The sequence below is a fragment of the Rutilus rutilus genome (assembly GCF_951802725.1).
Source record: "Rutilus rutilus genome assembly, chromosome: 12".
NCBI classification, from domain to species: Eukaryota; Metazoa; Chordata; class Actinopteri; order Cypriniformes; family Leuciscidae; genus Rutilus; species Rutilus rutilus.
The window spans coordinates 29484393-29508926 of record NC_140217.1 but is presented as its reverse complement, the minus strand read 5'-3'; the positions used below and the strand labels follow the sequence as shown (position 1 = coordinate 29508926).

Below are 24534 nucleotides of genomic sequence, written 5' to 3'. Positions count from 1 at the left end.
ACAACTAGCAAGAGCATTCTCCCCAAGAACACAAGTCCGTTCTTGGCATTCTTGGTTTTGAGAAACACCCTTTTTTATTTCCGTTTTGTCGCCGTCAATGGCGTCATATCCGTGTTGTCTCTGGTTTCCGCTCGTGCTGCCATGGCAACCAGAGCTATGACCCAGAGCCCTCTGGTAGTAACCAAACTGACGCGGACAACTGTGTAGTTCGCAATGTCTATCTGCACGCTGTTGTTGTTTCGTTCAAACATTATGGACCATGGCAAGCAGACTTTGGATAAAAAAGGAGAACTAAACCGAGAATCAATATCAGCGCGGTGTTTTCGAGATGCCGAGAGCTCCCATAGACAGTTTATAAACGAGAGCTCCACGTCCGAGACTTCGACAACTCCTACATGTACTTTATTAAACAGGTGAGCACATTTACATAAAACTAATCAATATTATATAGTTCAACAATGATAAAATGTTAGAATATGATCTGTATGTTATTCTAATGTTGATCTAGCTTACTGCTAGTCTCATACAGACAAACTAACGTTAACACATAACGTTACATTTCAACACATTCAAATGCAGTTTAGTGTGATAGTGTAATGTTAGACCAAGTGAAACAGCGCTGCGTTACCTCACAAGTTTAATTTGTCTAATAAACTGACCTGTGAGTAGTAATTCTGCGTGTAGTTCGGTAGAATGAAATGTCCATATTCCTTTTAGATCCGTGGGACTCGCATCGCGTTTGGAGCTGATAGCTGTCTCTTAGCAATCCCGAACTGCTTCATATCACAGTCATGATAAAAGCATCGATGTATTCAGTCATCCATAAACATTATTAGATCGGCCGGCTTGACGTTGACGACAACATCCATAATTCTTAGCATGTGTTGCGTCATCAAACTACGCCTTTGTTATTGTAAATAGGTTAGCGACCCCTAGTGGCGAAAAATTCCATATTGTGCCTTTAAGTCATTCTTTTATAAAGCGTGCACGTAACCTTTTTAGTCTTGGTTTTGCAATAAAGAACTAGATCAGGATTCCAAACCGCAGCAATGATCCATCTGCTCTGTGTAGTTTCAGTGAACTCTGTCCTTGATTGGCTGATTCAGGCAGGTGTGTTTGACTGGAGCTGGATCTAAAATGGAAACTAGATCACCATGAACAAGGTTAGACACTCCTGCCTTAACTATGAATCTGTCCACATGAGAATAGAGAAGCTAACAGGAGAAATTATCAGGTCATAAACAAGAAGTATTTACACATGAATGAATGAAGCATCTTACATCACATTTTTAAAATGCACAGTGGCTTGAACACAATTTACACTACCGTTCAAACGTTTGGGGTCAGTACGATTTTACGGTTGACAAAGTACACAAATTCCTTACTTGAGTGAAAGTACAAATACTACTGGTCAAAAATTACTCCGTTACAAGTAAAAATTGTAAAGACCGATTTTTTACTTAAGTAAAAGTATGTAGTCGTTTTTAAAAGTACTTAAGTATCAAAAGTAAAAAGTAAATGTCAATGCATTGTTATATTATTGTTGCATTGTTGTATAATACTTACAGTACATTATGCCTCTGAATCTATGCCTGCATGCCTACCCTTGTATCAATATCAAATTTATTTCTAGAACACAGTTCCAGTAGTGGGATTGAATGTGAGATTGAATAAGTGCACTCAATAACGTCCACAATGGTTTCGGACACCCAAATGGCTGTTCCCTCAAACAGTGCCCAATTTAAAGTTTTTTGGCTTTTAGTATGAATATGTTAGCCTTACTGTTAGTGTTATATATAAGCTAGTGTGCTCCAAAACAAGGACAAGATTCACATTTAGAAGACCAAACCCAACGCTGAAAATGAAAATCAGGTTGGGTGTTGACGTCAATCTGACTTTCATTTCCAACGAAAATGCAACCCCTGCAGCTAAAATCATCCCCTGACTGACGTTACTACTTTCTACTCAAGGACCTTGACAGAAATGTAGTGGAGTAAAAAGTATGATATTTGTCTTTCCAATGTAGTGAAGTTAAAGCAAAAAGTTTCCAGAAAAAATAACACTCAAGTATACAGATACTCAAAAAGTGTAGCCTACTTAAGTACTGTACTCAAGTCAAGTACACATTTCAACAATGTATTTTGTTACTGTGTCCACCAATGTCTATAGATATAGACTTACAGAAGAAAGAGAAGCATGTAGAGCAGTAACAATTTATTCATTGATGGGATGTTTATTTTTCCAAAGTATAGCTATAGGCCTTCTAGAAAACTGACACTGTACCTACCAAAACTGATTTCACCTTAAAAGCTGTAATTTAGTTAATTTTTCTATTATGAGGAATGAGATTTGCCTGGTGGTGGACTGTAATGTGATAAAAAAAATATGCATCCATTAGTATCTTTCTATTACCATGTGTATAATCTAACTAGAGCCACTGAAGGATTGCAGCTTGGAGCACAAGACTGAATGCCATCTGCTTGTGTTCTGTATTAATGTAATGAACATTAGACTATTCTTATCGCTGTTCGACAATTTGCATAATGTGAAAAAGTCCTATTGTGCATTTGTGCTATGGCTGAAGTACTATATTGTCTTGTTTTCCAATCTTTGTCTTTAAAAAGGGGGTTGTGACATAATACAACACAAAGAAGCCATTGGAGCCACTCCATGCTGTTCTTATGGAATTTCAGTGAAGTTAAAGGAAGGTTAACTGGAGTCACTGCGTGATAGTGAACTGGATTAAGTTGGCTTTGTCACATTGAAAGCAATGAAACTGCACAGCTGGAATGAATAGGCTCCATTGAGCTACTTCATTTTCAGAGTTGTTTTCCTGAAGATGTTAAATGTAAATGTAACTGAAAAAATTAATCTGAATAATGTGCTATAGAAATTTCTCTTCTGTAGTCATACTGTGAGGTATTAGAGAAAAGTCCTGTGTCATCGCGAAACACTATTTCTCTTACAACACTGAGGTCAGCAGTTTAGCATTCTGTCTCCCTCACAGCAGCAGAGAGGAGCTGCATCACCAGTCCCATCTAGAGAAAACAGGTAATTAAACTTGTCCAACCAGTTGTATTCTGTATTAAAGAATGGCTGTGTGCTGACACACTCGTTTCTCGCTTGAACCATTGTCTCATTATAAAGTAAAAATTAAACCACTCCTTCGCCCGCTCTCATGACAAAATACGAATCCTACTATGGGTAAGGTTTATGAATATTAATGACGCAAGGGCGACGACGCTGCCATGCGTCCAGCCAAATTCCCTAATTCATATTCATGAGCGAAGTTTTTCATTTGTAAATTGTTAGCCGTCTCTCCAACGTCTGCCTTTTAGCAAATCATTTTGCTCTACGTCTCGTTACGTCATTGATATTCATAAGTCAAGTTCAGCAAATAATGTCGTGCTACTGGCCGAAGCGTCTCGTCACGTAATAAATATTCATGAGCCAAGCCTTCACCGTAGTATGTTTCTGAAAGTGTCAGCCTGACCGGGAGGAGAATGCAGTGGTCAAGTACGCCGTTTTTATCATCATTTATTTTCTTTAATACCTCTTCAATGGACAAATGATGAAAACGCCCGGTTGTACGTATATTCGTTTGATGATTGAAATGAAAGGAAAACTCTGAAACAAGTTTAATTTGATCATTACACGAAGAAGAGAGTTTCTTCCGGACTATATTGGTTATCAACGCGGGATTTTGTTGTGGATACCCTGCCCTGTTCAACCTTGTGCCGCCAATGACAAGTTTAGCGCCGCTTAACATCGACCTCACTTTTACACGACCACTATGGTGCTATGGGAATCAATGAAGTGGACGAATATATATATCATTTCCTCGCAGCATCCGAGTCCTTCAGCATCGGAATCTGTTGAAGCCGGTATACTGTCCTGTATTCACGTGCCAAGTGTACCGAATGAACTTTAAAGATCATTGCTGAAATATTTTTCCTGGACTAAGAAACAACATTTAAAGCCTGGTAAATTCTGATATTTTATTACTCATTACAGTGCACATGTCATATAATATCATTTGAATGAAATCCTGTATTTGCATAGCCACTGGTCTTTTCCCTGCTAAACAAACCACAATGAATTTCCATTGCTGGTTTGGCGTTGGTCTACTCTAGATGGCGGACCAGCAACATGAAGCTGTTTGACCTAGGGGCACTTTCTGGTTATTAGGAATAGTTTACTTAAAAATGAAAATTCTGTCATCATTTATCTCTTGTTGTTTCAAACCTGTATGAATTTCTTTCTTCTGCCGAACACAAAAGAAGATATTTTAATGTCGGTAACCAGACAGTTGATGGACCCCATTGACTTCCATAGTAGGAGGGAAAAAAATACATTGGTTTGAATGGTTACTGACATTCTTCAAAATATCTTTTGTGTTCAGTAGAAGAAAGAAATTCATACAGGTTTGAAACAATTTGAGGGTGAGTAAATGATGACAGAATTTTAATTTTCAAGTAAACTAGCCTATTCCTTTAACTATGCTGGAGTCTTTTTAACAGGATGGTCACTTTGTGTTTATTTGGGATATTTATCAAAGTTTAAGATTGAAGTTGAATGAAATACAGTACACATTCTCTTAACTTTTACATTTTGACAGATATCCAAGATGACATCGGCGATCGGCGAAGTGTCATTGAGTGAGCTGCCCATGGATAACTGGATGGCCAATCTGCCCAGTGCACTGTGGGATACCCCTCTCTGTTACATGGCTATTCCAGGTATTTAACCTCACTTTTTCATTTATATGTTCACTAACTGCATGCAAAATCTTTTTCTTAATATTAAAATATTTGACTTTCTATCATATCTTGCCACAATGATAGAATTTGTATGGTTTAAATTTGATATAAATCTACAGCTGTTTTTTGAAAGTGTGGATATTGTTATTTTTGGAGGGTGCCATTACTTGATGAGAGTGACTGCAGTTCCAATTTCTGATTAACTGCATACCTTCATTTAAATTTTTTAAATTTTTTAGTCTGCTTATATTTGCTTAGACAGTTTAGTTCATTAGCCTACCATTAATGCTCATGGTCAATGTGTCATTGTACACGTCATTGTCATGGTTTGTAGGGAGCCATAATGCCATAACCTACTGCCTGGATAAGAACGACCGCTCTCCAGTGGACCTCACTCAACCAGATATGTTGCAAAAGCTGGACAAGTACATGAAACCCATCATAAGGCCATTTGTATACAAATGGGCAATAGCACAGGTACGTAGTTATGATCTGATTGTGGTTATCTGATCTAATTGCAATTATTTGAGTTAACTGCAATAAGTGTGAAGTGAAAATTTTAATCATGATTTGCCTTCCAAATAAGGGAAATTATATTGCAGTTACATAATATTCTATTATAAATAACTAATTATATAAATATTATACATTTTCACAGCATTATAGTAAATCATATGCGCCTGTTTTTATTATAAATGTTATTATGGCCGATTCTAAGTAAAAAATAAGCTTAACTGTAACCATTTCTCTAACGTCGGTGGGGTCCAAAGTTTTTTTTTAAGGCAAGTTAATTAGTCTTTTTATTTAAAGGAATTAATGGATTAAAAGGTATTTAAGGGAAAAAAAGAAAGAAGAGTGTAAAAGAAGTTATAGGTCTAATTGTAGTTGTGAAGTGATTTCAACTATTTGTAATAATATTTTATTTAATTGCAATTATTTGTACGACAATTAATTGTCAATTAAAAATTCATAATCGTGACAGGCTTAGTTTATTGTCACTGTTTTCGGATAGTGCATTTGCATTTTTTTGATTAGTCATAATTTCACAATCTCCATTATATGTTTCTGTATTTTCCATTAAATTACTTGGAACCATTTACAATTGGTAAATTACACAAACAAATAGTAAACTGTCTGGGTTCATTGAAAGCCTTGGTGTTCTTCATATGTTGAAATACAAAAATCATTAATACTAAAAGCAGATAAGGCATGATCAAATTCTTTATATCCAACAATTTTGACTTTGTCACATTTAAAAAACACCAACTCCATAATGTCTAAACACGTAACATCTGACATAAATGCAGTTATGTTGGGTATGGTATCCCTCACGAGGTAATAGACCAATTTATGTGAGCATGCATCAGCAGATTCCTGTAGAGCACGAGTCTCTGAAATCTATCAGCATGAGAGCCAATAAATTGCCGTCTGTTGTCGTGGAGAAATCAATCAAACACTCAGCTTTGCTACTATGATAGCTTTGAAAGCACAATTAGATGGAATAGTTATGACAAAAGTAACATTGATGGTTGAGCATTGTCCCAAATCTATAGGATAGATACAAATCAATATAGATACAGTTACGTATTTACAGAGATGGTTATGTCACTTTCAATGGTTTCACTCACATTGTTTGTCTCCAGCTAGCTGTTTAGCACTATCTTTACTGCACCTGCATTGTTAATGAATGTGCTTTACATTATTTACCATAGGAGTCTTGCATTAGGGAGCAGTTAGATTGTGGAGTGCGATACTGTGACCTGAGGATAGCACATAGGCCCAATGACAGCTCAAATGATCTCTACTTCTACCATGGTGTTTATACCACTATGACTGTGGAGGTAAGACTATGAAAACAATTGATCGAACAAATGATGTACATTTAAAAGACTGCCAAGGCGTTTAATGATTTACAATATAGCATAACATTTCCCAGTATCTGTTTGTTGTCTATTTTGATATGTGCAGTGTAGTTCTAATTTGTTAGAGTTTGATGTTTGAAGAATAGAAATAAATGCTTTTTAATTTAATCGAAATAATTTATTGTGTTATTTCAGAAAGTATTAAAAGAGATCAGAGAGTGGTTGGATGTTCATCCAAAGGAGGTAGTCATCCTCTCATTTAGCCACTTCCTTGACCTCAATCAAGAGCTTCACACACTGCTTGTCTCAACTATAAAGAGTGTTTTTGATTCCAAACTCTGCCCCAGAATGGTATGTATCAGTAAAAATAAAAAAATTAATAGATGATGGGAACTATATATACAGTGAGGAAAATAAGTATTTGAACACCCTGCTATTTTGCAAGTTCTCCCACTTAGAAATCATGGAGGGGTCTGAAATTGTCATCGTAGGTGCGCGTCCACTGTGAGAGACATAATCTAAAAAAAAAAATCCAGAAATCACAATATATGATTTTTTAACTATTTATTTGTATGATACAGCTGCAAATAAGTATTTGAACACCTGAGAAAATCAATGTTAATATTTGGTACAGTAGCCTTTGTTTGCAATTACAGAGGTCAAACGTTTCCTGTAGTTTTTCACCAGGTTTGCACACACTGCAGGAGGGATTTTGGCCCACTCCTCCACACAGATCTTCTCTAGATCAGTCAGGTTTCTGGGCTGTCACTGAGAAACACGGAGTTTGAGCTCCCTCCAAAGATTCTCTATTGGGTTTAGGTCTGGAGACTGGCTAGGCCACGCCAGAACCTTGATATGCTTCTTACAGAGCCACTCCTTGGTTATCCTGGCTGTGTGCTTCGGGTCATTGTCATGTTGGAAGACCCAGCCTCGACCCATCTTCAATGCTCTAACTGAGGGAAGGAGGTTGTTCCCCAAAATCTCGCAATACATGGCCCTGGTCATCCTCTCCTTAATACAGTGCAGTCGCCCTGTCCCATGTGCAGAAAGACACCCCCAAAGCATGATGCTACCACCCCCATGCTTCACAGTAGGGATGGTGTTCTTGGGATGGTACTCATCATTCTTCTTCCTCCAAACACGTTTAGTGGAATTATGACCAAAAAGTTCTATTTTGGTCTCATCTGACCACATGACTTTCTCCCATGACTCCTCTGGATCATCCAAATGGTCATTGGCAAACTTAAGATGGGCCTTGACATGTGCTGGTTTAAGCAGGGGAACCTTCCGTGCCATGCATGATTTCAAACCATGACGTCTTAGTGTATTACCAACAGTAACCTTGGAAATGGTGGTCCCAGCTCTTTTCAGGTCATTGACCAGCTCCTCCCGTGTAGTTCTGGGCTGATTTCTCACCTTTCTTAGGATCATTGAGACCCCACGAGGTGAGATCTTGCATGGAGCCCCAGTCCGAGCGAGATTGACAGTCATGTTTAGCCTCTTCCATTTTCTAACATTGCATTCCATTGCTCCAACAGTGGACCTTTTTTCACCAAGCTGCTTGGCAATTTCCCCGTAGCCCTTTCCAGCCTTGTGGAGGTGTACAATTTTGTCTCTAGTGTCTTTGGACAGCTCTTTGGTCTTGGCCATGTTAGTAGTTGGATTCTTACTGATTGTATGGGGTGGACAGGTGTCTTTATGCAGCTAACGACCTCAAACAGGTGCATCTAATTTAGGATAATAAATGGAGTGGAGGTGGACATTTTAAAGGCAGACTAACAGGTCTTTGAGGGTCAGAATTCTAGCTGATAGACAGGTGTTCAAATACTTATTTGCAGCTGTATCATACAAATAAATAGTTAAAAAATCATATATTGTGATTTCGGGATTTTTTTTTTTAGATTATGTCTCTCACAGTGGACATGCACCTACGATGACAATTTCAGACCCCTCCATGATTTCCAAGTGGGAGAACTTGCAAAATAGCAGGGTGTTCAAATACTTATTTTCCTCACTGTATATATATATATATATATATATATATATATATATACACACAATAAAAGTAAAAATATATTTCCAATGTGTTATGAAAATATACTTCTGATTTTTCTGTCAGGATTTTGTGACATTACAGACATTATGGAGCCAGGGACATCAAGTTATCGTTTCATATGATGACGGAATTGCCATCCAGCACAGAGAATTGTGGTTACGTATACCTTATTGGTGGGCCAACAAGTGCAAGGCTGAAGCGCTGATCGAGGAATTTGAACGTAAAAAACAAAATGGCCGGCCAGGTAATTTTGAATGATATGCCATGAATTAATTCTTTTATTTATTTATTTATTTATTTATTCTCTAAAAAAATCATCCATGGAAAAGTGAAAATGTTTTCTCTAACAATAATTAATAATCTATTGTTTCATTAATTATTCTCTAGATAATCTTTGGAAAAGTGAAATGTTTCCTGTAACAGTAACTTGTTTTTAATATTTATTTATTTTTTATTTTATTTTATTCTCTTGATAAAACTGTCATTCTTGGAAAAACGAAATGTTTCCAGTAACAGTAACTCATAAGCTTTTATTTTATTTTACTGATAAAATGATCATCCTTAGAACAGTGAAAATGTTTCCTCTAAAAATAATTCATTAGCTATTATTTTATTAATTATTCTCTTGATAATCTTTGGAAAAGTGAAATGTTTCCTGAAACACTAACCTCTTTTTATTATTTATTTATTTTTATTCTCTTGATAAAACTATCATCCTTGGAAAAGCGAAATGTTTCCTTAAACACTAAAGGTCCTATGGCATGAAAATGTCACTTTATGAGGTTTTTTAACATTAATATGAGTTCCCCTAGCCTGCCTATGGTCCCCCAGTGGCTAGAAATGGCGATAGGTGTAAACCAAGCCCTGAGTATCCTGCTCCGCCTTTGAGAAAATGAAAGCTCAGATGGGCCAATCTGGAATCTTCCCTATATGTCGTCATACTGGGAAAGGTTACCTCCCCTTTCTCTGCTTTGCCCGCCCAGAGAATTTGGCCTGCCCATGAGAAAATGAGTTACGACCATAAGGTTACGACCATGCGAGCGCGATACTGATTTTTCCTCGAGAGACATCGTGGCTTGCAAACGAGCGAAGCAAGGAAGTTGCTCAGTGTTTGGATGTACAAATGAACATAAGTCTTTTTTTAGTTCCTTCATCCGAGCCTCTGAAGAACCAGTGGGTTAATTTAATTTTCTCTGTAATGATTTCAATATACGTGGACATGGAGAACTTTGTCATTAAAAAATGAGCCAGACTACAGTCTACAGACTACAAAGATTACTGATATAGAAGCTAATACAGCTTTAGAACGATAGCAAATAAGAGCAACATGAAAAGCCAACAACGTAGGCTAGTGTTAGCTACATGATAATAACTGTAACAGCATACATAAACAAACCAATTAAAATACCGTATCCAGAGACGATATTTTAAACTAACCATTCGGAGACGTCCTGCTGTAGTCACTGAGTTGCAACTTCTTCAGGTGCTTCTCCATCCGGATTCTGGGTCAAACTGGAAAGCTTGAACGACTGCGTGTCTACGAGCCATTGCGATACATCCACTGTAAACGTTAGCGCATGGTACCATGGCCACAAGCTGGTCAAAGCCACACCCCCACCCTCCACCTTGCCCCGCCTCTCTCCTCCTCATTAGCATTTAAAGCTACAGACACAGAAATGGCGCATCCTAAGGAAAGCTCATTGTGGGAATGGCTCGTAGTGGCTGTAATTCTGCACCAAGGCTGAATTTCGGGAAAGAGACTTCAGATAAATGTATTAGGGGACCACTAAGGCCTATATAAAAGCATCCAAAAAGCAGCATGTCATAGGACCTTTAACTATTAGCTTTTGTTTAATTTTCTTGACAAAATGATAATTCTTGGAAAAGTGAAATTAAACATCAGTTTCCATGCACACAATTTTTTTTTTACAGGCGGCTTTTTTGTGACTGGCATCAATCTTACTGAAGATCTGAAGTACATATGCTCCCATCCCACAGAATCACTGAAGGATGTGGTGATGTCTACAAATCCCATGTTACTTAGCTGGGTCAAGCAACAGAAGCCTGGCTCTTACACCGACTCTCTCAACATTATAGCTGGGGACTTTGTGACAGAGAGCCAGTTCATACCAACCGTTATTGCACTGAATGAAAATCTGCTCAACAGGACCATAATACCAGAGCCTTGACCCCCCTTTAAGCCTGCACAATATATTTAACATTTGAAGAAAGAAGTGCTTCTCGTTCTTGTGATGTTTTTATACTAGTCAACTTTGCTCTTTTTTTATAAGGATGCTTACACGATAGAGTTTATGCTGCGTCAGCTCCATTAATTTTAATAGTTATGGTGCATTGTAAGGACTTTCCTTACCCTCAAAATGGATGCTGTCCATCAAACGCTCCATCATAGAGCTGTATCTAGTGTGTAAGCACCCTGAGGGTGATAGATAATTTTGAGTTATGGGTAGAATAATGTAATGCACTGACTTTTATGACTTGAATTTACTGTCTTAAGCTTATTTATGCAGTCTCCAATATATACCTCTGATTTTGCAAAAATGTTGGATCATTTTTAAGGTTCCAACATGTCACGATCAAGGTCCCGGTTACCTTACCCACAACTTTATGTACAGTACAGCACCAGACACAAGCACATACACAATAAGTTCCCTGGGAGCATCGGAGTTTCACAGTTTGAAGTTTGCATGAGAATTACTGAAGACTACTCACTGCAAGCCTGCACAAATAGGATTATAAAACACTCAGGATTATTCATTCTTTATGATCTATACTCTTTTCAACTTTCTACTGTGTGATGGCAATGGAAATATGATTCAAATAAGTACATGTCTGCATGGTGCACACAATCAAAAGCATGAAGAGACACTGGACTATTTCTGTGGTTGCACATACTGTATGTTCTCTGCCATAGTAGCATGCAATTTAAACCAGTTTAATCAATATAGTTTGCTTTACAAACAAATATGCTTATACTAAACAATATCAGCAGTTGAATGGAATATAAAATATTCACATTTAATATTTGAAGATTTCCAATAAATAAAACATATCTAACTATATTCATTCAATTGTTTTTTTTTGTTTTTTTTTACTGTTTTAATACATATTTCCATTTAAACTTTTTTTTTTTTTAAATAAAAAATTCTAATTCCTAACTCTAATTCCTTAAAAAGATTTCAGTTTCCACCAAATTTGGCAAAGCCCTTCAGGCTGTTCTGGTTTAATGTTTGTTGTTGATGGTTTGAATCTGTCTTTCTGGTTTTGGAAAAGTTATTTTAGTTTTGAGACCAGCCCTAATTTATTCAAAGAATAAATACCTAATACAATTAAACGCCTAACATTATTTATAGTAATATTTATGCTGTGTTTGAGTTTCAGTGTAAAATTAATAACAACAGGTGAGTTATTAATACTGAAGGATTCTCTGATTCTATCAGCACCCAAACAGAAGCACTCAAGAGAGAGCAAGAATTAGCTGACACAGAAAGCGGCTTTTAACTATGCTTTGTTCTATTGATTATGGACTCTGCTGAAAGCCTTTAGTCAAAGTTAACCTTTGGTAATGGGGTTTTGTGTCTCTTTCCAGCTCAAAGATGATAAAATGATGAAAGGTCACCAGATTTCCAAACCTCAGTTTGGAATAACATGTTGAAAAATGAGAGAGAGAAAAAGAAAACGAAACTAAATGAATATTGTGTTGTCACAGTATGTCTAAAGGTATTAATGTTCTAGTAAAACTTGATTTGGTAAAAAATAAATAAACAACAGGATGGGAAAAGGAGCGTAGACAATGATCATGGGGGATTGACCGCTTTGAGAACGTCTACTTTCTCAAAATTTGAATGATTTTTATTTTATTTTGATTAGAAAAAATGAAAACACCATCAATATGCTTAATAAATTGTCAGGTTTTTGATTTCAGAAATTAGTAAAGTATCCGGTAACGTGGCTCTTAATGTGAGAAAGAAAAATCTATTTTTTTTATTTATCTTTCTGACTGTAATATTTTATCCAAAATATCTTGACTTAGTTAGGCTATATGACGGGGAAATGAAAATGTACGCAGAACAGGAATGACCAAGAATTCTATGAAGTAAAGGAAAGTGTGTTTTTGGGCGGTTTTAACAACTCATGAACGAAAAAGCCGTTCTGCAATGAGCTGTAAAGCGCGAGAGACTGAAGCAGCAGGAAACAAGGAAATAGCCTAACTTACAGAGCTAGCACGTCAAGAGTCTTTCATGTCAATCATAACACGTCCAAAAGACTTTTATTTTCGTAGAAAAAGGAGTTCACAAACAGATGTAGTTATACATTTAAAAAGAGTTGGGCTTTGAGCCTCGTTATCGATGGTGTGTTATCTGTTGTTTACACGGACGGTTTCAGCTGATCAACTCATCTTGTTTTATAACGCAGCCAGAGGCATTTGTGAAGAGCTACTGGAATACACTCCGGTAAACTGATGGATCACATTAAAGAGGCTGAAATGAAATACGAGGAATGGATGTCATGTTTGCCAGAGAAACTGTGGGATGTTCCTTTAACAAAACTCTCAATACCAGGTGAGTGAGCCCCTGTGGAACGACAAGGAAAGTTAAACAATTTTTAAACTAGATGTAAAACCGGTTGTTATTATGTTAATTATGTTATTATTTAAACATATATGCCATTTTTAATATTTTAACATTTCTTTAAAGTCACCATGAAATCAAAATCCACAATTAATTTTATTGGATAGAATTTTCGGATACTAGCCTACCGGATTTATTATAGAAGTCCCGCCCCTTCCGCTAACCCCGCTGGACCTCTAGGTTGAAAAATCGTCAATGCAAGTGAATGGGAGAAAATAATTATTTTCTGGTCCCTTTTGAATTGTGCCATGAATGTGAACATATGTTGTCTGTGAATTTTTTATATAATCTTTCGTGTGAAGAATGCTACAATTTAGCGGGTAGAAGTTTGATACGGTTAGACTTTGTGTGAGAGCACTTTGTGGACTACAACTCTTCGCTGCTTTCGACGCGTTTGAAAGAAAGAACAGCCCATTTGGTTTGAATGGTGACATTTGGGTACAAAACACACACACAGGCATCTCGATCTGTCTCCATAGATTATCGCAGCATTAGCACCGTGATTTGACAAGTGGAGGGAAAATGTGTTATGGGGTGACGTCACATAGGCGACGTAGTCTTTCCTGTTATGTCTTTTCCACAACTGCTAGCCAAAGAATCATACAATATACTGTCAAACTCGTAACATGAAAAATTATATAAAAAATTCACAGACAACATGTTCACATTCATGGCACAATTCAAACGGGACCAGAAAATAATTATTTTCTCACATTCACTTGCATTGACGATTTTTCAACCTAGAGATCCACTTGGGGTTTTACGGATGGGCGGGACTTACCAGCTCTATTGGCTAAATGATTTATCTGTGAACATCATTATTTAAGTTAATCTGCCCTCATAATCTTTAACCAAATTAACTTCCTCTTGCTTGCATGGCTCTTGCTTACAAGGCTCTTCTCTGATGACGTGATTAGTGGCATGAGGGCGGGACCACCTGTCAATCACTTGGGATCACAGCAATAGCAAATGAGATGGACAAAATCAAGTCCCATCCTACATTTTATTTGTCCTACCATTATTATATAAATTACTGCATAATATATTGTTTTTTACTTTCCAAATTATCATTCTGAAAATAAAAAAACACACATCAAATACAGTTTTCTATTACATTTCTTTATCTTTTCTAAATAATCTTGAGTAGATACAGTAATAAAACAGATGCAAACTAGTCTCTTTTTGCTGTCCACAAAATTCACAGGGATTTGAAATGTTGAGTTTAATTCTTTCCAAAACGTTTGTTTTCAGGTAGCCATGATGCAATGAGCTACTGTTTGGATATCACTTCTCCTCTGCTCCGGTCTGAGTCAGACACCTTCCGGTTGCTGGATGGAGTTTTCTGCTGTTTCACCCGACCAGCTATTTACAGATGGGCCACTACTCAGGCAAGCATTTACCTCAAATATTGTGTTATTTTGACTTCTTAAAATGCCTAATATTTCATAGAAGAGATACAACAAGTGTTTTTCCCATTGCGCTCAGTGTCAATATTTGTTGTAAAAATTCAGCCATTCTTACATGAGAAATGTATTTGTAACATCGTATCAAAGCCCCTTATTGTATTGCAAGCAGGTGCAAGACATTGTGGAGCAGCTTACAGCAGGCATTCGATACTTTGATCTTCGAATTGCCCATAAACAGTATGATTCTTCCAAAGAGCTTTACTTCACTCATGTCATTTACACACATGCGACCGTCATTGTAAGTATATGCACAAGTTAAGATGAATTAGCGATTTAAGCCTGCCATTTTATTCTTTATTTTGTGTAATTTTTTTGCTTTATAAACATGTTTTGTTTTATAGAAAACTCTACAGACAGTAGCTTCATGGCTTGAATCTCATCCCAAAGAAATCGTCATTCTGGCTTGTAGTCATTTCGAAGGGCTGGATCATAAACTGCATGAGGAATTCATCTATTCTCTGAAGAAAATCTTTGGTCCTAAGCTGTGCCCTCGCAATGTAAGAAACCATTTGGAATTTCAAACACAACAACGTTTTTCCTTAATATCATTCTGATTGTACGATTAATACTCTACAGGTCAAAAGATGAGAATAATTACGATTTTTAATGTGTTTGAAAAAAGTCTGGTAGGTTTACCAAGGCTGCATCAAAAATACAGTAAAACCAGTAATACTGTGAAAGAACTGTGTTCTATTTTAATCTCTTTTAAAATGTAAATTAGTTATGTGATGCAAAGCTGAATATTCAGCAGCCATTACTCCAGTCGTCAGTGTCACATGATCCTTCAGAAATCATTCTAATATGCTGATTTAGTGTTTAAGAAACAATTCGTATTATTAACAATGTTGTAAACAGTTGAGCTGCTTAATATTTTCGTGAAAACCATGATACACTAGCATTCAAAAGTTTGAGGTGAACAGGGACACTTTCAATTGATCAAAAGTGACCGTAAAGATATTTATCATATTACACAAGATTTGTGTGTCAATTAAATGCTGTTCTTTTGAACTTTTTATTCATCAAATAATCCTGGGGGGAAAAAGCATCACGGTTTCAACAAAAAAAAAATGAAAGGACAAAACCTATATTCAACATTAATACCAAAAATAATTGATAATAAATTAGCACCAATAATAACAGATAATAAATGAACAACAAATCAGCATATTAGAATGATTTCTGAACGATCATGTGACACTGAAGACTGGAGTCATGATGCTGAATATTCAGCTTTGCGATGACAATACAATTGTATGTTCAATATCATCATCAACATTACTGTTTTTACTGTATTTTTGATTCAATAATTGCAGCCTTAGTTAGCAACCTTTCAAAAACATAAAAGAAATTCCCGATCCCGTCCCCCTCTCTCTGTCCCACTTTACTTCCTGTCTACTTACTGTCTATCATGATAAAGGCAAAAACACCAAACATAAATCTTTAAAAAACAATTATTCCAAACTTTTCAGTTAAATACATTAACCTGGAATTAAAAATGGTTAGAGAGTCAGACTGGTAACCCAAAGGTTGCGGGTTCGACTCTCAATACCGGCAGGAAATGACTGAGGTGTCCTTGAGCAAGGCACCAAACCCCCAATCGCTCCCCTGGCACTGCAGCAAATGTCTTCCCAAAGCTCTGTGTGTGTGTGTGTGTGTGTGTGTGTGTGTGGGTCCACGGTTTGCAGCGGGTGTGTGTTCACTACTCACTACACCTAATATGTGTGTGCTAACTTGCATTGGTTAAATGTAGAGGATAAATTTCGAGTATGGGTTACCAAACTTGGCCTTCACAAGTCATTGTCACTTTCATATTTTTAAAGGAGTTCCCACTGACCTTGCGGAGCCTGTGGACATCAGGCTATCAAGTGGTTCTATCATATGAGGACGATCAATCAGCAGAACGCCATGTGGAGTTGTGGAAATCTATCCCGTACCTTTGGGCCAATAAGCCTGATGCAGAGGAGCTGATCCAGTATCTTGAACAGTGTAAACAGCATGGCCGACCTGGTGAGAGACGCTTTTGAAAAAAAAAGAAAAAGATGGTTCCATGTACTTCTGGTCTTAAATATCTGGTCTCTGATCAAAATATTTCTATTGCGCAGAGGGGTTTTTCGTAGCAGGCCTGAATTTGACGACAGATCGATGCTTCATCGCCTCGCACCCTCGGACATCTCTCCAAACTCTGACCCTGGAGAATTGGAACTGTGTGAGGAAATGGCTAGAAGATCAGAAACCAGGAGATGAACGCACAAGTCTAAACATAATAGCGGGCGACTTCATTGGACCAGTCCCATTTTGCTCTCTTGTTATTGCACTCAACAAGAAACTGCTGTAATCAAGGAGCTGTTGAAGCTCAATGTGTTTAGATGCAAGGTCTTTTAGGCGTTGTTCACAAACCCAGGTTTACAACCTAAAGGCGGGTACACACTGTACGATTTACACTCACCTAAAGGATTATTAGGAACACCTGTTCAATTTCTCATTAATGCAATTATCTAATCAACCAATCACATGGCAGTTGCGTCAATGCATTTAGGGGTGTGGTCCTGGTCAAGACAATCTCCTGAACTCCAAACTGAATGTCAGAATGGGAAAGAAAGGTGATTTAAGCAATTTTGAGCGTGGCATGGTTGTTGGTGCCAGACGGGCCGGTCTGAGTATTTCACAATCTGCTCAGTTACTGGGATTTTCACGCACAACCATTTCTAGGGTTTACAAAGAATGGTGTGAAAAGGGAAAAACATCCAGTATGCGGCAGTCCTGTGGGCGAAAATGCCTTGTTGATGCTAGAGGTCAGAGGAGAATGGGCCGACTGATTCAAGCTGATAGAAGAGCAACTTTGACTGAAATAACCACTCGTTACAACCGAGGTATGCAGCAAAGCATTTGTGAAGCCACAACACGCACAACCTTGAGGCGGATGGGCTACAACAGCAGAAGACCCCACCCGGTACCACTCATCTCCACTACAAATAGGAAAAAGAGGCTACAATTTGCACGAGCTCACCAAAATTGGACAGTTGAAGACTGGAAAAATGTTGCCTGGTCTGATGAGTCTCAATTTCTGTTGAGGCATTCAGATGGTAGAGTCAGAATTTGGCGTAAACAGAATGAGAACATGGATCCATCATGCCTTTTTACCACTGTGCAGGCTGGTGGTGGTGGTGTAATGGTGTGGGGAATGTTTTCTTGGCACACTTTAGGCCCCTTAGTGCCAATTGGGCATCGTTTAAATGCCACGGCCTACCTGAGCATTGTTTCTGACCATGTCCATCCCTTTATGACCATCATGTACCCATCCTCTGATGGCTACTTCCAGCAGGATAATGCACCATGTCACAAAGCTCGAATCATTTCAAATTGGTTTCTTGAACATGACAATGAGTTCACTGTACTAAAATGGCCCCCACAGTCACCAGATCTCAACCTAATAGAGCATCTTTGGGATGTGGTGGAACGGGAGCTTCGTGCCCTGGATGTGCATCCCACAAATCTCCATCAACTGCAAGATGCTATCCTATCAATATGGGCCAACATTTCTAAAGAATGCTTTCAGCACCTTGTTGAATCAATGCCACGTAGAATTAAGGCAGTTCTGAAGGCGAAAGGGGGTCAAACACAGTATTAGTATGGTGTTCCTAATAATCCTTTAGGTGAGTGTATAATAGTCCTTAACGACTGTTGCTTGTCAGTAAGACTGTACAAACATGATCCTCGCTGTAAGGATCTCAGTTGTGATTGACGTCAGAATTTACGGCAGTCAAGATGCGTTAAAACCCGGAGGCACGCAAGCAGGCTCATCCTGCTCCTGCATCCCAGGCTGGTTTTAGAGGGGTTTTGTGATCTGCATTTCATGCAGGATTGAAATGGTGGCTAGCAAACAAAAACAATCTCTAGTGTTAATTTTAATCATGGCTTCTTTTGAAAAGAAAACTGGAAGAAAAGGAAGACGATGTGTGGAGCAAGTGGTGGTTGGTTGTCTCTCATTAATTGCGTCATCAGGTTCGGTGCTCCTATCGGTTTCTGATTTGACGGTTGTCGTAGGAGAAGCCACTGCCAGAATTTCGTCGGAGGTCAAATTTGATCGCAGTGGCCATTAATTGGCTGTTGGTGAACATGTCAAACTAGCAAATAAAGACTTCAGATTTTGGCCTAGGATCCGAGGAATCTTTTAGGATTCACAAAATTAGTCTCAGATGGCCAAAATCGTACAGTGTGAACCTGGCTTAAAAGTATGCAGGTTAATGCCTAAATGTTAGTGCAATATTTAATCCTCAATGTGTTTACATATGCCTTTTACTGTATCATGCTGCTTAAAAAATACATGTATTTTATAACAATGTTGTTTATATTAACACAAAGCAACTTTGCTTCCCAATGTCGGATTTTATTGTAGTAAAATATAGGTTTTGAGATATTTTAAATATACAAGCAAATAAATATTTACACATCATTATTGTGTGAATTATTTTGGATGATGTTGTTCTGGCTGTGAAACAGGGGCCAGCTGTTACTAGGTGACCTGAAACCGCTTCCTGTATCGGCCATATGCAGCTTGGCTAATGATGACTTTGACATTGGCGGTGCAGTCATCTCCAACATCATCTACCGCCTGAACCGTCGCCTCCTTATACAGCCAACTGTAAAGGGCAAATGGCAACACATTAGCAAGTCTGTGGATAAAATAATTTAATCCATTATTCATTTTTACTTAACTCACGCTAATTGAGGGGTGTTGAGCTGCACCTTGAGGGTCATTGTTTGTTTTCCGGTATACTTAACAACAGCTTCTTCAATCTTTTCTTTTAAGACCTCCAGTCCATGCTGTTTAAGAGCTGATATGGGGATAACCTCAGGATCACTGGCCTCGTATCTGTAAAATGTATTTAAAACATATTTATTAAATAATAATAATAAAATATCTCGCTCATGCAAAATGTCATTGCCTGGGAGTTGCTTTGTGGTTACTAAAGTGTAAGTGGTTTTTAAAAAAGAAAAATGTAAATCTTCAAGTCACATTATATAAGGCATCATTTACAACTGTAGCGTAAAATTCAAGGTGAGTTATGTTTGGAAGTTTAATACTTAGGGTTTGAAAATAGTATCAGCAATATTGATTGTTTTAGCAAGCTCCACTAATAACACTTTATTTTATGGTGACATAGTTACACGTTACAATATCTACTTACTATATTAACAGTAAGTTATGCATATTTACACATAACTAAACCAAACCCTAACTCTATAGTAAGTACATGTAGTTAATTAATATTACTTAGTACTTATTTTAGTAAGTCACACTACGTCACCTTAAAATAAAGTGTAATCAAATTAATGATCTGACTATTCCTTACTAAATGACTGGCTTTGTCTCTCACCCTTCAATGAGGTCGATCTTATTGTGCACCTCTATTATGGAGTTGAGTAGTCTTTCTGGAATCTGAAGATTCTTTAGGACATTCAGTACATTGACCTTTTGATTCACAGTTTCTGGATGACTGATGTCTCTCACATGAATTATGAGGTCCTGCAAAAGGAGAGGGTGTTAAAACTTCGGTAACACTTTACTATAGCCTTTATATACAGTATCATGTCTTTGTCGTAGAAATTTTAAACTGTATATTAAACTAACCATGTTTATAACATCTAACCTTATTTAACATCTAACAATGGAATAGGATGTACTGTACGAAACCAATGGAAAACTTGTGTCTTTGACTGTGTGCGTATGTATGTAAAAATAACTTAGTTTTGGGAAATGAAACTAGACAGTCTGTTAGAATCTTGTGATTACAGATGAAGTCACCGCAAGATCAGAGTTTGCTTTACCTAGTAACATAGGGGTTTGCATATGAAGAACCAATCAAATAGTGGGGAAATTATGTAATGCAGCCTGACATTTTGTCATACCTCTATACTATAAAAACTGATGTATATGTGTTTTATGGTGGGATGTCTCAATGGAATTTGTCTGAGATCCTCCGGCCTTGATTCTTCTTGGGAGAGTTTCTCTGAGAACTGCTCGAAGACTCTCCCGGCCGTTATTAAAGCATTTAAAGGACAATTGCAGGTCTGTTTGTCAATTTATTCCTGCGCAGGAAGCTAGTTTAGGTAGGAAGCTAGTTTAGGAAGTAATTTAGTTTAGGGAAAGATTTTAAAAGCTGGTGATCTATAGAGTGGGGACGTGAAGAACGGGAACCAATAAATGGAGCCAGGTAGTCCGGTGATCTATAGAGTGGGGACGTCAGGGACGGGAACCAATAGATAGAGCCGGATAGTTAGGTTTAGAAAAATATTCCTTTACATCTTATAGAAGCATTTTTAAAGGGATACTTCACCAATTAGCATTAAGCTTTGAATCAGTAAAACCCGGTAGTATTTTCAAATGACCATGCTTCCCTCCCTCATGACTCCCTGAGACAAGAGATTTCTGTATTTTGTGTCTGGAAAAAAAACTCGGATGACGCAAAAATGTTCATTTTGCATTCTGGGAGTTGTTGTCTTTCATCCACATGAGCCAAAAATACATTTTCTGGCTTTTCTCAGTCTAATAATTTCACATTTCTAATACATAAATGGCCCAATTTAAATACAAATTCATCTTTCCAACGGTGAAATATCCCTTTAATGCATTAATTATGTCTTGTAATGTATTGTATGGTCTCATGAATAATTGTAACCAACACAGTTATAATACTTATGTATTCATTGAACACACCTTTGGAAACTACAATGCATTTAAACACATGACAAACAACCAATTTCAGATGTAACAAGTAATGTGCACATAGTATAATGATGCATTTTAACTTTGGTTACAATTATTTCTGAAAAAGTATGATGCATTCACTGATCTATATAAATGTATCTAGATTAGTGAATGCATTATAACACACATTATGAATACCTTTAAAATGCATTATACATAAAGCCTTTAAGTAAAGTGTTACCAAACTTTCTATGACATCGCTAAAAATAAAAAGCTTTTTAGTGTTGTGTTTTGGGTACATACAGATTGTGTCACATCCTCCAGTGTGGCAGAGAAAGAGTCAATAAGCTGGTGAGGGAGCTGGGACAAAAAGCCAATGGTGTCTACAAAAAGTACAGTCATGTGACTTGGTAGCTGTCCGGCATGTACTGTAACATCCAGGGTGGCAAAGAGCTGGTCTTTAGGCTGAAGACCAGCATCTCCAGTCAGTGCTTTAATCAGAGTTGTTTTACCTTCAGAAACAAAGACTGTTAATGCGTTTCTTCCAATCTCATATAACAGATTAACAAATTAATATTTATCCAAACCTCACCACAGTTGGTGTAGCCCATGACAGAGATGGTAGGAAAGTCTTTGTGTTTGCGCTGGGAGCGCAGCAGGTGCCTCTTCTTCCTAAGTCGCTCCAGGGCCGATCGGATCTTCAGCTCTCGCTCCTTCAACAATCGCTGTTGCATTTCATACAAGGTTTCACCTGCAGACAACATTTTAGTTCCAGTTAAATACATTAACCTGGGATTAAAAATGCCCCTGGATTAAATTTAACAGTTTCCTTACCTGAGCCCATAATGTACCTTGAGCCGCCACCTTGCTGGTCTAAGTTTGCCATTTCATTTCTCAGGCGTGATCTTATTGTGTTCAAACAGAAAAAATATGTTAAATCTGTGTTTGGTGTTACTTATTAGTGTAATATGAACCAGACTAATAATCAGCAAACTGGACAAATAAAATTGGCTTTCATTGTGTCGCAAGGTACACTACCGTTCAAAAGTTTGGGGTTAGTAAAGAATTTTTAATAAGAAATTAAAACTTTTTTTCCAGCAAGGATGCATTAAATTGATCAAAAGTGACAGTAAAGACATTTATAATGTTACAAAAGATTTCTATTTCAAATAAATGCTGTTCTTTTGAACTTTCTACTCATCAAACAATTCTGAAAAAATGTATAACAGTTTCCACAAAAATATTAAGCAGCTCAACTGTTTTTTTTTTTTTAAATATTGATATTAAGAAATGTTTCTTGAGCACCAAATCAGCATATTATAAATCTGAACGATCATGTGACACTAAAGACTGGAGTAATGGCTGCTGTAAATACTGCTTTGCCATTAAAGGAAAACATTTAATTTTAAAATGTATTTAAAAAACAGTAAATTGTAATAATAAATGCAATATGTAATATTTTGATCACATAAATACAGCCTTTGTGAGCATAAGAATCTTAATTCAAAATTAAAAAGAAGTACTAACCTTAAACTTTTGAACGGAAGTGTTTGCTAGGAAAGGATTCTTGATTTAATCAGGAAACAATATTGATAAGAAAAAGAGTGAACTAACAAACATAATTTACCTGAGCAAGGGAATCTCCGCTAAAGAGATCTGCAGTTTGGCCTCTTTTGTTCTAGCGTTACATCGGAAAATATGCAGAACAAGTGAGTATCTATCAAGAACTTTTACTCCCCAGGCTTCCTGTAATTCTTTCTGAAACACAATAACACATTGTTACTGACATTCCTATTACAACAGTATTCAAAGTAGAACTTATTATGACAATATCACAGCCACAGAGAATCTAGTACTGTTTTATAGTAATTATAAATAGATTTTCTTTTGTGCACAAGTTGAAGTGAGCATGTATGCAATAACAGCATCATGCTCTGAATACTCACTTCCGAGGAAGGTAAAAGTCGATCCACGTTCACAAAGACAGCTGTGACCTCAGGAGTAGCTCTGATCTTTTCTTAGCAATGTATCAGAGCATATTAGAAAAGATGTCAATTTGTGTCAAAAATATATTATTTATTCAAAACCAGTAAGCTATATACCTGTAAGAGTCTGGAAGTTTCCCTTGCCGAAAATTCTTTTATTTTCTGGTGTCTTGGTGGAAAGGATGATCTTGTCAACAACGCTCCACTTGTGTAAAGTGTTCACCAGCCCAACAGCCTCTTCCATCTGAAGTGCCGCTGTTAAAGGGAACAACTCTGTATTCTGCAATATGTCACATTTATACACTACCTGAAATCAGTTCAAATAGTAGTTTCTTTTTTTTACCTGTGGTCAGATACTGCTTTCTGCTGCCCCATTTCACATCAGGATGAACAATGAAGATCCTGTGGTCTTCTTTACCAATATCAGTGGGGATCTGCTGCTGGAAAAGCTCCTCTATTTCAGCTTCATCAATTTCATCTTCCTCTTCCTCTGGATTGTTTTCTGTGCTGTGATTTTTGCTCTTGAACATGCAAGCTGTCAATGACAAAGTCCTTGCTGGCAGAACTGGAACTGTCTTTAAACTTTGTCTTGTGCATGGTAAGATGGAAGCAGCTAATTTTGAAGAACATTGACAAAATATGATTGGTTTACATTTAGCAAAGTTCATGTACCACCTACCCAAGACATGTTTGGTCAGGATACTGATCTTGTTAAGATTCATCTGCTCAGGTTCAAGTTACAATATAATCAATGTCCAAAATATGCAAGCGATCTAGAGCGTAATCAGCAAGTGAACTAACTCTGCATATATCGGTTTCACCACGCATGTTTTGGTACGTCTTCCTCTCTTGTGTTTAAACACCGGTGTTTGTTCAACTGCGCCACCGATAGGATAGATGAGGTATAAAATAAACTCATTCTTTTTTTTTTTACTTTCTTTTTTTTAACGCGGTTATTTCAACTTCCTGAATTTTAATAAATTATACATAAACTGAGAAGTGTTTATGCTTTGTTGAATAGTTAAACATAATCCATCCACACACGAA

The 24534-nt window shown here is 37.2% G+C and overlaps 3 protein-coding genes across 3 annotated transcripts; 2 read left to right on the top strand and 1 right to left on the bottom strand.

Moving 5' to 3' along the window:
* Positions 1–3422: 3422 nt before the first annotated feature.
* Positions 3423–11761, top strand: plcxd1.1 (phosphatidylinositol-specific phospholipase C, X domain containing 1, tandem duplicate 1). The gene is made up of 7 exons (XM_084425511.1): positions 3423–3983; positions 4619–4739; positions 5095–5237; positions 6473–6601; positions 6818–6973; positions 8742–8922; positions 10611–11761. The coding sequence occupies exons 2-7, from the start codon at positions 4628–4630 to the stop codon at positions 10865–10867; spliced, it is 978 nt and encodes a 325-aa protein (XP_084281637.1). The 5' UTR covers positions 3423–3983; positions 4619–4627; the 3' UTR covers positions 10868–11761.
* A 1252-nt stretch (positions 11762–13013) lies between these two features.
* Positions 13014–19246, top strand: plcxd1.2 (phospholipase C, X domain containing 1, tandem duplicate 2). Its single transcript, XM_084425247.1, has 6 exons — positions 13014–13258; positions 14579–14715; positions 14903–15031; positions 15135–15290; positions 16614–16800; positions 16896–19246. Exons 1-6 carry the CDS (start codon positions 13159–13161, stop codon positions 17126–17128), a joined length of 942 nt encoding a protein of 313 aa, XP_084281373.1. The 5' UTR covers positions 13014–13158; the 3' UTR covers positions 17129–19246.
* gtpbp6 (GTP binding protein 6 (putative)) lies at positions 19111–24348 on the bottom strand. The gene is made up of 10 exons (XM_084425246.1): positions 23831–24348; positions 23605–23742; positions 23449–23519; positions 23130–23260; positions 22337–22407; positions 22095–22253; positions 21806–22014; positions 20172–20320; positions 19514–19666; positions 19111–19433 (listed from the first exon to the last, which is right to left on the bottom strand). Exons 1-10 carry the CDS (start codon positions 24207–24209, stop codon positions 19307–19309), a joined length of 1587 nt encoding a protein of 528 aa, XP_084281372.1. The 5' UTR covers positions 24210–24348; the 3' UTR covers positions 19111–19306.
* Positions 24349–24534: the final 186 nt, after the last annotated feature.

What these genes read in the sequence shown, in the direction of transcription:
- plcxd1.2 (XM_084425247.1), top strand. Translation starts at nt 13,159, where the DNA reads ATGGATCACATTAAAGAGGCTGAAATGAAATACGAGGAATGGATGTCA. An exon ending in AACAAAACTCTCAATACCAG is followed by an intron (nt 13,259 to 14,578) that starts GTGAGTGAGCCC and finishes GTTTGTTTTCAG; the next exon opens with GTAGCCATGATGCAATGAGC. An exon ending in CTAAGCTGTGCCCTCGCAAT is followed by an intron (nt 15,291 to 16,613) that starts GTAAGAAACCAT and finishes ATATTTTTAAAG; the next exon opens with GAGTTCCCACTGACCTTGCG.
- gtpbp6 (XM_084425246.1), bottom strand. Translation starts at nt 24,209, where the DNA reads ATGAATCTTAACAAGATCAGTATCCTGACCAAACATGTCTTGGGTAGG. An exon ending in AAAGCAGTATCTGACCACAG is followed by an intron (nt 23,743 to 23,830) that starts GTAAAAAAAAGA and finishes TCCCTTTAACAG; the next exon opens with CGGCACTTCAGATGGAAGAG. An exon ending in AAGATCGACCTCATTGAAGG is followed by an intron (nt 19,667 to 20,171) that starts GTGAGAGACAAA and finishes TACATTTTACAG; the next exon opens with ATACGAGGCCAGTGATCCTG.
- plcxd1.1 (XM_084425511.1), top strand. Translation starts at nt 4,628, where the DNA reads ATGACATCGGCGATCGGCGAAGTGTCATTGAGTGAGCTGCCCATGGAT. An exon ending in ACAAATGGGCAATAGCACAG is followed by an intron (nt 5,238 to 6,472) that starts GTACGTAGTTAT and finishes TATTTACCATAG; the next exon opens with GAGTCTTGCATTAGGGAGCA. An exon ending in CCAAACTCTGCCCCAGAATG is followed by an intron (nt 6,974 to 8,741) that starts GTATGTATCAGT and finishes TTTTTCTGTCAG; the next exon opens with GATTTTGTGACATTACAGAC.